Below are 19,122 nucleotides of genomic sequence, written 5' to 3' on the forward strand. Positions count from 1 at the left end.
GCAGAGAGAAGAATTATTGCAATATACAAAGGAAAAATATTTCATATTGTTTAGGTTAATCTAAGCTAATTAAGTATCAGATTGCTACAGAATATATGAAGCCAAAATCTAATGCTTTGTTGGAATTTTGGAAGAAGTCACTGCACATTTTCAAAAACACTAAAAATTTAGTTAAGATCACGGTAAAACATAATCATAAATTACACATTCAATTTTTTAAATTGTAGAAAAAACAAATATCTGGTTTTACCTTTAAAACTTTCTGGTACATTTGTAACTACTTTTCTCCTTCCTGGTGAATCCAGAGGTTTCATATCATGAACAGAAAGCTTTGGTGGTGGAACAGATGGATGAGATTCTGTTTCTAGAAATTTAACAAAAAGTTCTGAAAAAGACTAAGGAAATAATATTTGGGTTATATATTAGGCAGATATTAAATTATACTTATTACAACCAAAAAAATGTACCAGCTACTTTAATTAAATATCAAAAACTAATCATGCCTTCTGAATCATTTCTTTATAATTAAGCTTTATGAACCATTAAAACTACTAGTGCTTTAGTTATGTTTATCAATTAAAACCTTTAGCAATATAATCAATAATGTTTGATGATAACATTTGTTACAAACCTTAGTCATAATTAGCTACCTGATGACAAATTTCTTGCCATTGATGGCACTTAAGACATCGTCTTAAATCATTTTAGTTCTATTTACAAGGACATGAAACACAGCACCAAAAACAAGTATTAAAAGTCATATTTAATCAATGAATATAGCAAAAGCTCACCAGTAATATTATCAGATTAAAATAATGTAGTGTAAACCTTTCCTTTGTTTTTGTAAGATTTTATTTTTAAGTAATCTCTACACCCAACATGGGGCACGAACCCACAACCCCTGCTCCACCGACTGAGTCAGCCAGGCACCCCTAGACCTCTCCTTTAAAATAAATTTCATGCCATCTGATTTAAACTAGGGTATTTTTTATCTTCAACCAGCTCTGGGTATATTACCTATCCTCAGTTTCTTCTTTATTAAAAAACAAAGTAAAATAAAGAAGCAAACTCCACATAATTCACAGAGCTACTCAATTTATTTATTTTTAGTTTTTTAGTTTTTATTTATTTATTTAAGTAATCTCTACACCCAATGTGGGGCTTGAACTCATGACCCCGAGACCAAGAGTCAATGCTCTTCCAAATGAGCCAGCCAGGTGTCCCAAGCTACTCTCTTAATGTTCATTCAGACTACCAGGCACTGTGTTTTCATGTTTATTAACTTCTTCCTCCTGCCAAGATGTAAGTTTGTTGAGGGCAGGCACTTTGTCTTCTGGTTTGCTGCTGCATCCCCAAAGTTGAGAACAGTCTGGTACACAGCAGGTGCTCAGTAAGTAAGTGCTGAATGACCAGGTAGGTACAAACATGCATAAAATAAAGCCTCTGTCTTTAAAAATCTCATAATTTAGTAGTAAGACAAATGATGCTGTGCCTATAGCAGCATGATCAAATACAAAAATACTTAATACTTTGAAAAACAAAAGTACTGTATAAATAAAAAGCTAAAATAAAACATATATGCAATAAATTTATTTAAACTGGCTTAATGGGGTGCCTGGGTGGTTCAGTCGGTTAAGCATCTGCCTTCAGCTCAGGTCATGATCCCAGGGTCCTGGGACTGAGTCCCATATCGGGCTCCCTGCTCAGCGAGGAGCCTGCTTCTCCTCTCCCTCTGCCCCTCTCCCTGCTTGTGCTCTCTGTCAAATAAATAAATAAAATCTTTAAAAATAAATAAACAAAATAAAATAAATAAACTGGCTTATTATCCTTAAGCTAATCACCTCTCTGGATATCAGTTTCCACAACTCCAAAATAAAAGGGCAGTATAATAAAATAGCCTAAACAAGAAATGTGATTTTCACACATGAATGCGAGGCACATCCATCTGACCACTCATATCAGAGCAAGAATAAAATTGGCGCTTACGCTATTAAGCACAGATTGTTGATTTGGTCTCAGAGGCGTGTTGGGGACACTTTTTGATCCTCCTCCAAGCCACCCAGTCATCCACCTGGTAACACCACCCTGATCTCCGTGAAGCAACTAAAAGATTATTTTAAAACAGAAAAGTTTTATCAATACAAGAAAAGAAAAAAATAAAAACTATTTTTACTTGATTTCAGATGGTAGCACACTATGCTTTTCAAGTCCAATTCCTAGTAAACGCTTCTTACTGGGAGAGGCTACACATACAATAAAATGTCATCCTAAGCACTATCTCAAATCAGAGTTGAGGCTTGTCATGTCTCAAAACTTAGCATTTTGACAGGAGACGTGACTTATAAGTGACAAAACTAGTATTACACAAGTTGAACAAATCCACCTCTTCATGGTAGTATGAACTGGTCCATTTCCACATTACTGAGAAAAAGGAAAAGCTGTATAATATAGAGTAAAAGAAGACACTTTTATATGATGCCACTATCTGAGTTATAAAAATATTCAGAATGACTGTCCATCGTTCAGTTACCTGCTCCATTTCCTCCCTCTTGATACCCAGGATGCTCCCCATTAATCGTAGCACCTCGTGGCGCTGATGTTTTGGCGTGTGGAAATGTCCAATGAAGAGGTTTCTCATTAGGATTCTGTGAAAATAAAGGCAGAAACAGCTCAGGCTAACTCAAAAGTTATCCCCATATTTAGTGTACCCACACAATAAACACTATAAACATATACATATTTATTATACTTTAAAAAGTTACCAAGAGGGCGCCTGGGTGGCTCAGTTGGTTAAGCAACTGCCTTCGGCTCAGGTCATGATCCTGGAGTCCCGGGATCGAGTCCCGCATCGGGCTCCCTGCTCAGCAGGGAGTCTGCTTCTCCTTCTGACCCTCCCCCCTCTCATGCTCTCTATCTCATTCTCTCTCTCAAATAAATAAATAAAAAATCTTTAAAAAAAAAAAAAAAAAGTTACCAAGAAACCACTAAACAACAAAATATTTTGAAGTACTTAAAAAAAAAAAAACCTCTTGACAAGTCTAACCAAAGACATTTCAAACAATCTAAAAATGCATACCTTTTAAAACATCAGTTATTACCCACTTACTTTCTCCAACCAAATCAATCAACTGAGATGGTGCTCAGTGACTCTCAGTGTCTGTCTGGCTTCTGCCTTAAGATACTCCCAATGTCTCCCTCCCCACCTCAAATGGTGAGGACAGCTCTTGTGCTTCACAGGTATGCTTCTACGCCCACGCTCACATTTATTAAAAATTTGCTAATAATATCTAAATCTTTCAAATATTAATGATATGTTACATATATACCTAGGTTTCAGACCTAAAGCACTGAAGCAAGGTATGTTCTTTAAGGACAGCTAGAGAGAGTTCAAAAGAATGCTAAGAATAAAACTTTTTATTTTCTACATACTTCCTATTATGGTGATGTTTTAACTCTTCCACATGGTTTTAAGAAAAAGAATTTGAGCTGGGAAAAATCCATTTAAAAACCAAGAGAAGTTATTCTACTGACTCCTCATGAAAACGACCTACATCTCATCACCATACAAAAAAAGGCTTTTTAAAAACTTAATCACATATAGGGACGCCTGGGTGGCTCAGTTGGTTAAGCGACTGCCTTCGGCTCAGGTCATGATCCTGGAGTCCCGGGATCGAGTCCCGCATCGGGCTCCCTGCTCGGCGGGGAGTCTGCTTCTCCCTCTGACCCTCCTCCTTCTCATGCTCTCTCTCTCTCATTCTCTCTCTCTCAAATAAATAAATAAAATCTAAAAAAAAAAAAAAAAAAAACTTAATCACATATAAACATCTACATGTAGAAGCTCTTTTTACCATAAAGGTAATCTCCATAAAATACATAAAAGTTAAAAGGCAGAGCATACTTGTCCACTTTTCCTTCTGTGCTGTTTACTAAGTTCATCAATTTCTTTTGTACATCATCCAGCATTTCTTGTCGGAGTTCATCTGTTTTAAAACATGTGAATAAAGACAGTCATTAAACTGATTAAAATAGCCTGGATGAATATATAATGAGATTTATAACATCTTTCCTATTAACTTTGAATATGTACACTTATTCTAATTAGTAATATTTAATAACTTCCATCTCTTCTTTGGTTCAGGAACTGGGCTTTCTGGTATAGAAATTACCTGGCAGCCAGACTATGCCTTTATTCACACAGTTTATCCCCAATAAAGTATTTGATTCTTTAACAGAAAATTTAAAAACTGAAAAAGGGTTTTCATTCTCTTCAGAAACTTAATAGCAAAAGATTTTTCACCACTGCTTCCATGCATAAAACATTTCCAGAGCCACTCTTTAATGGGGGAGAAGTGGAAAGGACAATTTTAGATTTTCCTTTTCCATTTTCCTGGCTGGACTCTGGTTTTTGGTAAGCTAAGAAGAGTATTTAATACAACTAAGAGCACAGCTCGGGGTTCAGCTCATAGGACAAAGTATTCTGAGGTATATAGGTTGCAAAACCCAATTCAGATCACTGGTTCTAACCTATTAATCAAAATAACGATAGCTTATGTGACTAATTCAGAAGAATGCTGGACTATTTTATTTTATGATTCTTATTTAAATCTGTAAAATCTTGGTGGAACAGCTGGAATCCAAGCAGTGTTACAGGCAAAGTCTAGAATTACAACAGGAGATACCCTGTTCATAAATCCAACTGTGCCACGGGGCCAACAATTCCCAGACGAAGGCACTCTCAGCCAGACCCAGCGAGCTCTGATACCTGTCACCTCAGAAGTGGATAATTTGAGCTGAAGGAGATGCTTACCCAAGCTAGATTACAAGTTTGGTTCTGAAAGAAATGAAGAGATTGCTCTGCAGCAGTGCTCTACTTTTCAAATCAAGAATCACTCCAATCCAAACACTAGACTCTGACCTCTTTCCACAAAACTACTCTGAATTATGCTGCATTTTCCTGGTGGTAGCTGGATACAAGTCCCCTTGTCAGATATAGGACTCACAAACATTTTCCCCCATTCCGTGGGCTGTCCTTTTGCTTTCTTGATGCTATCTTTGAAGTACAAGAGTTTTTAATTTTGATGAGGGCCAACTTTTTTCTTTTGTTACCTGTGCTTTTAGTCACATCAAAGAAGTCAATGCCTGATTCAACATCACAAAGATTTATTCCTGTGTATTCTTCTAAAAGTTTTATAATTTTAACTCTAAAATGCAGGTCTGTGGTCCACTTTGAGTTCATTTTCACGCATGGTGTGAGGTAAGGGATCAATTTCGTTCTCGTGCATGTAGATAATCCAGTTGTTCCAGTACCGTATGTTGAAAAAACTATTTTTTTGGCACCCTTGTTGAAAACCAACTGATGAGAAATGTATGGTTTATTTCTGGACTCTCAATTCCTACTACAAGACTTCTGCAGGTATTTTTTCTTCTACCTGGAAAGTTCTTTTCCATCAGGACCGCCTATTAACTCTTATTCACCTTCACATCTAAGTTTGTAGGTCACTTCCTCAAAGTTTTCTCTAAACCCTACAGATTAGGCCAGGTCCATCTGCTTTATGTTTTCAATCTGCCTTGCACAATGCCTAATATCCTTATTTAAAGTACTAAGTGTATATACAAAAATGTCCAGTTTAATTGTTTGCAATGGCTTGTGGTTCTTCTAAATTGCAAAAATCTAAATTGCAAAATGTAATTCATATAATAGGCTAACTTTACCAAAATAGAGATGGTTGCCATAACCATATTATAAAAGCAAGGTTTGTGTTTGGAAAATCTACTACAAACATTTCCTTTCCTGTCTTTCCAGTAAGGAATTTAAGCTTGGACATTAAGAAAAAAGAGAGAGAGAGAACAAGATTACTATTAAAGTCTGAGTCAGTAAAAGACATTTTAGATTCTTAATGTGCACATAAATACTACGAACACATGGTGTTATTTGGGCCCTTTCTATTACTACATTCTGAATGTAAATAGAATTCTCAACTATTCAGAGGAAGAACAGCAAGTAAATTAGTATCTTGTCGATGTCCTGAATTAACCATCCCACTCATGAACTACAGTAAGAGCCGGAGTAACGATGGGCACAGTCTTCTGTTTCATCCTCCCCCACTACGGAAAGGTAGCAGAGAAAGAGGTCAAATTTACCTCCACCTTCCCTTTCTCAGATCTCCATCTACTTTCTTCTAAAATTAATGATTTTTTATATTGATTATATATCAAAATAATAATATTCTGGGCTATATAAAATGTTACTAAAATTAACTTCACCTGTATCTTTTTATTTTTAACATGGCTACTAAACATTAGTAAATTATACATGTGGCCTGCATTATATTTTTATTGGACAGCCCTGCTTTGGAGCATAACCAGAATGTAACCACTACAGTATACTGTCTCTTATTAAAAAAAGAAAAGAAAGATAAAACTGAATGATCGACATCTTCAGAGTAAAATTCATAGAGCAAAGAGTTGATTTTGCTGATTAAAATTTTAATAAATTAGAAAAATTTAATTTTGCTCTATAAAAAAACAGATCAAGAAATCTATATTAATAAAGTTCAAATCAAGGGGCGCCTGGGTGGCTCAGTCAGTTTAGCATCTTACTCTTGATTTCAGCTCAAGTCATGATCCTGGGGTCCTAGGACTGAGTCCCGCATCCAGCTCTGCACTCAGCAGGGAGTCTGCTTGAGATTCTCTCCCTCTGCCCCTCATTTCTCCCGCCCCGGGCCCCCATTCTCTCTCTCACAAAATAAATAAATCTTTTTAAAAAAAAATAATAAAGTTCAGGGTGCCTGGGTGGCTCAATGAGTTAAGTGTCTGCCTCTAGCTCAGGGCGCGATCCCAGGGTCCTGAGCCCCGCATTGGGCTCCCTGCTCAGCGGGGAGCCTACTTCTCCCTCTCCTGCTCCCGCTCCCCGACCTGTGCTCTCCGTCAAATGAATAAAATTGTAAAATAAATAAATAAATAAATAAAAATAAAGTTCAAGTCAAAGATATCTTCTTGATGAAATTCATTAATATAATTTTGATTAAAATCTCTGTTCTGAAAGGTAGGGTCAAAACAGCCTAACAGCCAAAATTATAGAATAAAAATTTCTTAAACTCATCAGAATACAAGTTAGTCCTAAACTAATGTGATAGAGAATTGATAACTCTGCATATCCTTGCCGGCATACAGAGGGCTGTTTCAAATGCAAGTAGTAGTTTAAACATATTCTGATATTAAAGTCTATGAAGAAACCCTCAGAATTTGGAGGGAGGGCTTGGAAGAATGGTATTAACTAGGAAAGGTTTAGAAAAGAAAGTCAAATACTGACTTCAAAGGTCCCTACAGACTTCTCTTTTTCTCCAGGCACCCTTATTTTCCTCCCATCAGAGATTCTGAATATTTCTGCACAAAAACTGAACACTAATTCAAACCACAATTTGAAATCAGAACTGTATTTATATGGGCAGACAAAATAACGGTTATTCAGAAATGAGTTTTTAGCCAAATATAATATCCCTGTGAAATAATCTAACATGCCAAAATAATTCTTTGGAAGTTAAAAAAAGAAAAGAAAAGGCAGGGGGATACGCTTTAAAGTTGAGCAATAAAGCAACTGAGAGTTAGTCTAGTTTAGGGGAAGAGTTACTCTAAATATATGCCATCCTAAAACCTGCCATATCACAGCCTCTTCTCCATAATGCCTAGAGAGGACACTGCGGCCCTCACCACTTGATTTAAAATCAAAACTGAACATTAAAATGTACTGACTACAACAAATAAGTCCATCATAACTTTACATTTTATTTGTGATTAGTAACACTGCATTATCATACTGTCTTCAGAGCACATCGTAAAATTAAGTCACACTCCTTACAAAGTCATCTGGCTGTTGCATGACTTAGCTCCCTTGGACAAAACTCAAGTCAGATTTATTTAACAGTCACCTGACAGAGAAAAGAAAGGTGATTGGAACAGGACTTGAGGGTCAGAAGACCTGCATATGAGTCACAGTCCTTTCACCAGGGCCAGACGCTGTTGCCTATTTTGTAAAATATGCATGCTTAATCTCAAAGGATTTTCAATCTACTGATTAAATGTGACTTTTCTAAACAGTGAAGTGCTATATTAAGCATTAGTACTCACTCATCTGATCTCTTAAAATAACTAAAGAATTCATCTTTTACCCCTAAACAATACCAATAATGTATCATTTCAGTTACTATTAACACTGATAATTTTGCCTCCGTTTTGTCTTGTCCTCTTTACGAAACAAGAAGCCAAGAGAAGGAAGAAAAAATGTTAGAAGATGATTTCATTTATAGATAGGTTGGTAAATAAACTGGGTCTAGTGTCTTACTTGCACTAGCTACCTAAAAAATAAATGTGAATCTTAATACATTAAATCCAATATAAGGAAACTTAGCCTCTTCATTTAATTAAATATAATCAAAGCAAAGGCTAAAAATTAGATGATCTTTTTATCACAGAATTTCAACTTCTACAAGATCGATTTCTTTATAAACACCAAATAATACTTTTTAAAGGCATTTTATATTTAACATTTGAAGTTAAGACATACTGGCAACTGCTTTGTCTTTTAACTCAATTCTTTTCAACCATATCATAGAATTTTAAGGTCTGAAGTACATGGTGAGTGCTTTCTCATTCCCTAACTGTAATTAATAATTGATGAATGAAAAGTAATTTTTTAAATTCCACTTCCTAGCAATGAACTCACATGAAAAGACATTATTAATACAATATAAGCTCATTAATTTGAATTTCACTAGGTCAGAATCTGTGACTCCATTAAAATAGCAACACTGAGGTCTCTTGGATTATTTGTACAATTAGAGTTACTATGAGCATTTACAACAGGTCTTATATAAATATCTTTAATGTAACTAGATCAAATTTATTTTCCCTCTCCCCCTCCTCCCTCAATCCTTTAGTATGAATTCAGATAATTTGTACTGCATTTTTTCATATCGAAACAAAAATTTTTTTAAAGACTGAACATTGTGAATCAAATTACATAATTTTAAAAGGTGCACACAGACCACCCATATCCCAAAACAAAGGGCTGCAATTTTGTCAGAGAAAAGTAAAGCCATTATAATAATTTTGCCACTTACTGAATATCATCACCACTATAGAAAATAATGACAAAAGGCTTTCTAGGCTTATGACTGAACCTCAACTCATTTCTGAAAGCTCCCTGCTGCAAATGGCATGGACTAAATCTGGCCCAAAGAAATGTTTTTTCAGCCCACACAGGGTGTTTTAAATTTGGTATCACATAAAAAAAATTGGAATATTTCACATGAAAGTCTACATTTCCCGTGTCTCTTGAAAGATCTGGAGATTTGGCAACACTGGGCCCCACAGGCCTGCATGGCAACAGTCGGATGGAGCCGAGAATTTGCTGCCTCCCTAAGAAACTCTTCAATTCACCACTCTCTCTACTTGGTCCGATTTGTTATATTATTTCTTGGGCCCCAGTTTATAATTTATGTTTGTGATCCATACTTATAGTTTCATTTCTCCACATAACAACCCACTTCCACCACCACCTCCCCTTTGGTCACTACCAGTCCACCAGATCTGCCAGTTTCCGGATTAAACTGCATAGATTTATATGAATTTCTCCCTCTATCTAGAATGCTGTTTCCCCAACTCCTGCCTGCTTAGCTGTACCTATTCATAGCTCAAGTGAGGTCAAGTATACCGTTCACTAGCCTTCTCTACCCTTCCATATCACCATCACCAAGTAGAATGAATTGTTCCTCCTTTTGAAACAACTGGTTGCATGTATGTGATTACATGTAATCTTCCCCTTCTTGTCCGACTCTAAGCCTCCTGAAAGCACCGGTCCCCTATATCTCTGTATCTCCAGTGCCTATTTCAGTGCTGGGTACATAGCAAGAAACAATGCATTTTTGATAAGTAAATCAAAGAATGATTGATTTTCCTCTAGGAAGGGAGAATATCTGGGAAGAACAGAACACAGGACAAAAAGAATAAATGATTTATGTTCTGACTCTGTCCATATGAGGGAAAATACACAAAACATAGTAACTCAAAACATCCCCATCTCTACATAATTTATTTTTTCCTTTGTACTTTAGAAGAATAAAACACACATTTAAAATATAACTATTAAGGGGGCGCCTGGGTGGCTCAGTCGTTAAGCGTCTGCCTTCGGCTCAGGTCAGGATCCCAGGGTCCTGGGATCGAGCCCGCATCAGGCTCCCTGCTCCGCGGGAGGCCTGCTTCTCCCTCTCCCACTCCCCCTGCTTGTGTTCCCTCTCTCACTGTGTCTCTCTCTGTCAAATAAATAAATAAAATTTAAAAAAATAAAAAATAAAAAAATAAAAATAAAATAAAATATAACTATTAAGTTTAAAAGGGCTTAGTTATTCATCTAATTGATATAAACTTTTTTCTTAACTAAAGTCCTGGCATTGTCTAGTATACCCAGATGTTTATATCATCACAAATAATTTTTTAACCATTTATGGCAATTCAGAAAACTGCATCTGGTATTTCTTATATGTTTCCTCTAAAATCACCACTTCTGCCAAAAACATCTATAAAGAAATCCCTCAAAAGGTTTGGGTAACAAAGCGTCTGGGAATGTATTTGGCCTATGTTCAACAGGACATTATATGTTTTCTTGTATAAATCATGTCCTGGAAAACGGAATGTCTTCATTTAAAATAAAAACTCCACCATCCAGCACCATAAAGGTAGTTCCATGAAAAACATTTTAAACCTCCTTTATATGTGTAGTTTTAAAACATTTTTATGCTTCATATTACACTAGGTTTACTGGGCTTATTTTATATGCTCTTCTAGATTTTCTTCAAAAAAACAAACAAAAAAAAACACTGTAAGGAAATTTTCCATTCTCAACTTATAGACTTTTTAAAAAGCAGTCACCAGAACTTCTTTAAAAAAAAATTTTTTTTAAGTGGGCCAAAAACCTTAACTTCACCAAAGAAGATATACATATGGCAAATAGGCACATGAAAAGATGTTCCACATCATAGGTCATCAGGGAACTGCAAATTAAAACGAGCTATCACTACACACCTATTAGAATGGTGCCCTGGAGCTCCGGCACCAGCAAATGCTGGTGGGGATGAGCAACAGGGACTCTCATATGTTGCTGGCAGGGATACAAAATGGGACAGCCACTTTGGAAGGCAGTTTGGCACTTTCTTACAAAACTAGCATACGTTCCAGCAATTGCACCCCTTGGTATTTACACCAAGGAGTTGAAAACTTATGTCCACACAAAAACCTGCACATAGATGTTTACAGGAGCTTTACTCATAACCGCCAAAACCTGGAAGCAGCCAAGAAGTCCTTCAGCAGATGAATGGATAAATAAACTGTGGTCCATCCAGATAATGGAATGTTATTCAGCACTACAAAGAAATGAGCTAACAAACTATGAAAAGACATGGTGGAACCGTGAATGCATTATTACAAAGGGAAAGAAGCTACTCTGAAAAAGCTCCATCCTGTCTGATTCCAACTCTATGATGTTTTGGAAAAGGCAAAACTATGGAGACAGTAAAAAGATGAGTAGTTTCCAGAGGTGACGGTGGAGAGGGGGTGAGGAAAAAATGAACAGAAGGGACACAGAGGATTTTTAGGGCAGTGAAAATACTCTGCATGATACTATAATTTTGTAATTCATTATACATTTGCCCAAACCCATAGACTATATAACACCAAGAGTAAACCCTAAGGTAAACTGTGGACTTTGCGTGACGATGATGTATCACTGTAGGTTCATCCTTGGTTAAAAATTAAAAAAAAAAAAAAAAAAAGTACCATTCTGGTAAATGATGTTAGTAACAGGGGGAAGGGGTTATATAGGAAATGTCTGTACCTCCCTCTCAACTTTGTCACAAACCTAAAACTGCTCTAAAAAGTCTTAAAAAACTAACAACAAAAACAAAACAAAAAATCAGTATGGGATCCTTCAAGGTGCAGCTCTGTAGTGGCAGACATACCAAAAGATACTCCCGATGCTAGAATCTAAATTTGTACTGTTTATGAAAGCTTATTTCTGTGTATCATAAAATAATTGTTATCAAAATGAGAACTATTTTGTGCTATTTCCAATTTTATCCAATCATTTTCATTTAGGCAGGAATTTATCTCAAGGACGATGGTAGAGAACAAGAAGTGAAAGAAGTAAAATGTCAAGTCTGGCCATAAATACAGGAAGATGACACATCTTTTAATGGTTCAGCTGTAGTCTAGGTTTCCATAGGTGTGCATTTTCCCATGTATGACAATTCCAAAGAAATTCTGAACTCTGATCAACTCAAAATAGTGAAAGAAAGACTCCTCCTATCTGCTTCACAGAGGACTAGCATCTTAAGTTTGAAAAATCAGTAATACAGGATTGGTGTGTGAAGTGAGTCTTTGGAACTATATTGAACAAAAACACTTTCAGGCAAAATGATAATAATTTCTAGTAGGAAGGAAAGCAGTATTTCTTCTACCAGACACATTATCTATTAAAATATAGCACCTATAGGATCTTAGGGTTTCCTTTTCTTATTATTTTATGGGGAAAGGGGGTCATGCAGGGAAGGGAGACAGAAGTTCTTATATTTTAGGGGTGAAATCTTCCTACTAGTTTAGGGCTCTACTCAAGTTCCTTTCCTCCATGGAATGCCCCTGACACTCAAGGAGATTCTTGGAGAGGTAAATATGCATGTCTTGTGACCGCTGCTGTGCACCACCATCTTACATTGTGAACCTATGCTGGATCTACGCCATGTGTTACTCCCTATCTCACTCACACAGCATCTAGCATGAGGCCAGGTAGCCGGTTCTCATTAATTACTTAATGCCTGATAAGGTATCTTCAGATTTTTCATACAAGGCCTGTAAATACCTGAACCTAGAACTATAGTTCCAAGTACCTACACAACTGTGTACTCTAAGAATGAGTGAAATCATCAACAATCTACTGCTTTAATATTGGTGGTGTATGTAATGGCTCCCTTTTCATATGTTTGACCAGAATGAATCATCTCATCTCTGGTAGCAAGAGCATAACCAAGCATTTTGAATAAAATACCACTTTTAAAGTAAGTTTCCCAATATTGTTTAAATGTTGAAACTGCATATCAACTAATCATCAGTCTACAGATGCTTAGAAATAAAACAATACTTTGCTTCTACAATTTAAGTCTCTATGTACTTTCTTGCAACAAAAGCCAATCTGTCTCTTTCAAAATTGTTTCTCCTGGCAAATATTTTCGCTGTCTGGCCAAGTTTCGTGTTAAAAATAAAGTACAGTATTACAACATCAATCAACATTTAAAGTACTTAATGATCTATGAAAGAAAATATACAGTGATTCTTTTGAAACAACCAAGCCAATCAAGGTTTATTTATATTATCAAATCAAGAGTGCAGCTTTGAGAAAATAAAATCACATTTGTGTTTACAGATATAAAAGCAATATTAAGCACTGAAGTAACAAAAGAAAACATCGTTAAGAAGAATGTAAATGACAAGAATGACTTAAAGACACAACAGAACGGTCTCTTCACTCCCCTTCCTGTCTGTGCGACACTGGCCTCTTGCCTGTCCTCCCAAACGCCAGTTGTGTAAGCACAATCAGTTTCCTGCAGCTAATATTTACCCCATAAAACGAGTCCACAGTTTCTATACATTTACACTGAATGGTAATTGTCATTTTTTTTATATCAATAGGGACCTCTAAGTCTTGTCAGATATAATCTAAATCTGAAATATTCTACTACTGGGGGGTTTAACTCAGTGCCTGAACAAGTACTAAGTAGTGCAGGGACTCTGATAATATTTACCAACTACAATAAGTCACAGAATTTTTTATCTTAGCATCATCTAGGGGAAATGACTCAGGTAGGTATCTAAAAAGGGATGTGGCCTTAAACAGTATATAGCAGCATGCCACAGAGCATTGGGGTGTCACAGGACGACCAATGAGTTGGCTCAGAATACTGTTCACTCCCATTAGTGCAGTGCTACCCTACGCTGTCAATTCTCTGGCTAATTCTTCTCTGGGTTGCCCATGTCTGCAGATAATGCCAGAGTTGCTCTGGCATCTTCCCAATAAATACTGCCTCCCCATAAGGGCAACCATGTTAACATTCAGGGCACAATATAAAGGATGCTGCCCTATCTTTAAAGGAGATGGAGATACACAGAACAAAATACAAGTCAGACTATAAATAACCATTTTCCTGACAGGACAAAATAAAGTAACATGGAAACATCATGAGCTTTGGTCAAGGGTAAGAAGATCAGAGCTCAAATCTCAGTTTCTTTGACTTATAAAATGAAACTCGTATCACCTTCTCTAGAAATGCTTGTGAAGAGTAAATAAGAGAAGACTACATATAACGCAGTGTATGTTACATAAAACGCCCATGATACTCAATATGTAATTGTTTCCTTGCTGCCCATTTCTGGCCCTCTACGAGATTTAGAGTTCCAAGGTTGGCCAAGTCTGAGAAAGGGCGGGCAGTAATTTGCTCAGAATCAAACTATCTTGAGGACACCTACCTCACACGATGTAGCTTCTTGTTTTTTGTAGTTCTAAAAATCTCTCATCTGCTCTCTGCTGTTAAGATTCAGGACAACTTCCTCTGGCTCATCCGCTGGTACAGGGGTTCCTGCTTGTTTGCCTCCTTATTGTCCAAGTCACTGTTTCTGTCATCTGACAGCATCTCTGCTGTGCCATCTCCTAATTTTGCCTATTCCTAATTTCTATTTTATGTTAAGCAGCACTTCTTAATTCCTCAATTACGTGCCTTGGCACTTACTGTGCCCAACCCAGATACCCAAAGGTGGTACATTTCTAGGTTCCATGATCACCTTATATCATTACCTATTGAATACAGCTCTAGAATAGCTCAACTTCCAGGGACTTTTAAATCCGAGATTAAACAGAGACATGCAATCTTAGTCACCTGTTAGATTCAACAAAGCATTATGAACCACCTGATTACTTGAGGCCCAACTGATAATGCTAAGCATAGGCTCACCTTAGGGAATTGGCAAGGCTTATATCTTACCAGCATCACACAATCACATAATGAGTGCTTATATGTAAAGCACCATCTATAATCATAAAAAGCTAGTTATACTCAGACATTCATTCCACAAGAAGTTACTCTTTCTCTTGAGAATATTGTCCTACTACATCCCCTGGATGAACACAGAATGAACAGAGAGAAGTCCTAGCCATAAAAAGTCAGGTCAGTAAAATCACTTCCCAATGATGGTCAGTAGGGTGACAACCAACACAACTGGATTGCCTCCATATGCAGGAAACTTAACTGGACAGCCAGGGCCAACTTTCGACTCTGGTTTCACTAGGACCATATTAAAATTGAAGCAAGCTGGTCACAGGAGATGGAAATGGAAGTCCCACCCAGTGGAAGCTGGGCTCACTCAACTACATGGACGTCCAGGAAAAGACTACCTCTGATTCAACACTAGTGTTGTAGGGGGAAAAAAATGAAAGAAACACCTACTTTGTTTTTTAAGTTCTTCAATTTGTTCTTCCTTTAAATCTAACTGTTCTGTAAGTCTTGATGCTGAATCCAATGCAGCATTTGCTTCATCGAAACGCTCCTGAGGAAGAGAAGTTCATTAAAAAGCAGCATGCAAAAACTATTTCACAAACTACATAGCTGGAAGCCAGAGTCAATCGACCCTCTTCTGTTCAGCTGATGAAGCTGTGCTTCTGTGACCTTGGGCAAGTTCACACAGTAAGTATCAAAGACAGAGCCCATACTTCACAGCACAATACTGTCTCCCTCAGAACTAAATAAAAAAGAGGATGCCACTAAAAGACAATATGGTGACAAAAGTTTTAAAAAGTGACAATAATAAGAGCATAAACACTACAAAAGGCAGATACAAAAAGTCAAGAAATACAACAAACATTCTTTTTAATTTTTGCAAGTCTGATGGGTATAAAATGACATTTCATTACTACTTGATTATTTTAATTTTTATTTCCCTAACTACTAGTGAATTTGAGCATTTTTCCATGTTTACAGGACAGCTAGAGCTGCCTTTCTGTGAAAACTTCTTTGCATACCTTGTCCATTTTTCTATTGAGCTTTCTCTTGTCTGTTTCTGAGCGCACCTTATAGAGTAGACATGAACGCTTTGTCACCAGTGCTACAAGTATTATTTGCCAGACTGCATGATACCTTTTGCCATGTAAAAGTATTTAAACACTGTATACAGTTAAACATGTCCTCCTCTGCTTTCACAGCTTCTTGAGTTTTAGTCTTGGTTAGGTTCCTCCTTGCCCCTAGACTCTACATGTACTCTTCCAGATTTTCTGGCAAGGTTTTTTGTTTTGTTTTGAACATTTACATCTTTCAAATAGTGTTTCTCAATGTGTGTGATTCTGGCATTCCTGGCCCCTGCCCACTAGATCCAGTCACTGTAATGAGCAAAAACAGCCCCAGATTTCCAGCACCACTCCCAGGTGAGAATCTGAGCTTTAATACAATTGGAATTTATTTTTACATATGGTATAAGATAGGGATCCAATCTTATTTTCTCCCATATAGATAGCCAGCTGTGGCAACATCATTTGTTAGATAATCTATCCTTTTCCCATTAAATTGAAATTAGTTTAGGGTTTCATTTTAAATTCTCAAATATATCCTAGGCTCTATTTCTGGATTCTCCTTCTGTTTGACTAATCTAGTCAATATGCTATTGATTAACGGCTCTATTTTGATAGTTAGTAGGAAGTCACTCCTCACTGTTGTTCTTTCACACAGTTTTCTTGGCTATTTTAGAGTATTCACCCATGTAAATTTTAGGTCAAATTTTACCACCTTGAATCAAAGTGACCATTTTTTTGATGTGTCATCTTAGATAGGCTATAGCCCCCAGTTATTCAATCAACCATAATCTAGATGTTCCTGTGAAGGTATTTTGCAAATGTAATCAAAGCCCCTAATCAGCTGAATTTAAGGAAGGCATGAATAATCAGAGTGGGCCTGACTGAGTTAGTTAAAAGTCCTCGAAAGCAAGGATGAGCCTTCCCCAAAAAGAGAAAAAATTTCTGCCGGACTGCAACTTCAGCCCCTCCCACAGAGTCGTATATCCTGCTTGTGATTTTCTATCTTGACCATCTGTGGAGAACAACTTTGGCCCATGCCTGTGATGGGATCTTCCCATTTTGACTACCAACTCCTACAATCACACTGCCAATTCCTTATAATAAATCTCATAGATGTCTATCTATATATGGCATATCAATATGTGCGTGTGCCTGTGTGTGCGTACACACAACACCCCCTCCCTACTGGTTCTGCTTCTCAGGTTGAACCCTAACTGATACACAGAGGGACTGAAACAAAAAATTTTAAATAAAAAATTTAATATTCCAAATCCACAAAATGAAATTTAGTATAAAGGAAATTTAAATAAATCTTCAAATAATTTTTTTTAACCTCACAGCATTTCTAGTTAAGAAATTATTAAATCTCAGGCGCTCCTGGGTGGCTCAGTGGGTTAAGCGTCTGCCTTTGGCTCAGGTCATGATCCCAGGGTTTTGGGATCAAGTCCCACATTGGGCTCTCTGCTCAGCAAAGGGCCTGCTTCTCCCTCTTGCTCTGCCTACTTGTGCTCTTTCTCTATCAAATCAATATATAAAATCTTAAAAAAAAAAAAAAATTATTAAATCTCAAAACTACACTAAGACTTTTTCTAAAATTAAGATTTAGACTTAATTATTCTTTCTACCATTTGCTTGGGTTTTATTTCACCAATTTTAGCTTTTATTTTTACTAATTCCCTCTTAGTTGCTTCTGATTTGTTCTCTAAGTATATGTCACATTTTACATTAAAAATAAAGCTAGTTTAAAAAGAAGATCTGCAAAAAAATAAAAATAAAAAAAAAAAATAAAAAGAAGATCTGCACTTCTATTGGTATGGCAGACAACATACTCTGGACCCACTAGAAACAACTAAAAGTAGTGGATAAAATATCTTTTTAAACATATTAATGAACTGACCAGAAAGTAAGCATAAATGGTCAATGAACATATTAAAAGATGCTTGATCTTGTTAGCAGTCAAATGCAAATTCAAACCATAGAAGACAGCCCTACCCACTACACTGGCAAAGACTTTAAAAATTCTAATAATGCCAAGTATTGCCAAGGATGCAGACCAAGAACTCTTATGCACCACTGTTAGGAGACATTAGCACTACTGCTATAAAACAACTTGCCATCATTGTATAAAGTTGAAACTGCCCATATATATCTCAGGACTCAGCAATTCCAATCAAGATACATGCCTGGAGGAAACTCCCGTGCGTGTGCACCAGGAGATGTAAGCAAGGAAGTTCAGAACCACACCGTTTGTATAGCAGATAATGGCAAGGTCTTTTATCAGTAAAATGGATAAATTATACATTCATGCAGTAAATACAGTGGTGAAAATAATAAGCCATGCACCCATAACACACAGTAACGCAGCTAAAACTCATGAACATAGTAACTAAGTGAAAAAAGCAAGTTTCAGGAGAATTACTGAATTTACATCCATTTCAAAATTCCATTTACACAGAGTTCAAAATTATGCAAAACCATACACTGTATCATTTGGAGATGCAAATACATGTGATAAAACCATAAAGAAAAAACAGGGGGTGCATAAATACAACATTCTGGACTCGTGGTTCTCTATGAAGTGATAAGAAGGGGATGAGAGGGCGCCTAGGTGGCTCAATCGGTTAAGCGTCTGCCTTCGGCTCAGGTCATGATTCCAGGGTCCTGGGATCGAGCCCCACATCGAGCCCCCTGCTCAGCGGAGAGTCTGCTTCTCCCTCTGCCCCTGCCCCCCTGCTCGTGATATCTCACTCCCTCTCTCCCTCTACCTCCCTTTCCCTCCCCCCCCACCCCCCATAAATAAAATCTTAAAAACAAAACAGATGAGAAATGGAGGGTACATCAGGACCTCCAAAGGTGACACTCTTCTTCTTAAAATGGGTAGGCAAGTACGAGGGTACCTGCTGTACTGCTATTCTTTTATTTTATATGTATTATCTAAATACTGTTTTGCAGCCACTCAGTAT

General features: G+C 36.9%; 1 protein-coding gene across 2 annotated transcripts in view; it reads right to left on the minus strand.

Annotated features, from left to right (window-relative positions):
• TRIP11 (thyroid hormone receptor interactor 11) overlaps positions 1 to 19,122 on the minus strand; it is a 65,594-nt gene that overhangs the window by 5,967 nt on the left and 40,505 nt on the right. For both annotated transcript variants that reach the window (XM_036097504.2, XM_036097503.2), the window contains exons 16-20: positions 15,543 to 15,642; positions 3,899 to 3,980; positions 2,531 to 2,645; positions 1,987 to 2,103; positions 251 to 395 (exon numbers count right to left, since the gene is read on the minus strand). In XM_036097504.2, the coding sequence (XP_035953397.2) occupies positions 251 to 395; positions 1,987 to 2,103; positions 2,531 to 2,645; positions 3,899 to 3,980; positions 15,543 to 15,642 (559 nt within the window). The remainder of the gene's footprint in view (positions 1 to 250; positions 396 to 1,986; positions 2,104 to 2,530; positions 2,646 to 3,898; positions 3,981 to 15,542; positions 15,643 to 19,122) is intronic.

The sequence above is a fragment of the Halichoerus grypus genome, chromosome 8 (genome assembly GCF_964656455.1).
Source record: "Halichoerus grypus chromosome 8, mHalGry1.hap1.1, whole genome shotgun sequence".
Classification (NCBI taxonomy): domain Eukaryota; kingdom Metazoa; phylum Chordata; class Mammalia; order Carnivora; family Phocidae; genus Halichoerus; species Halichoerus grypus.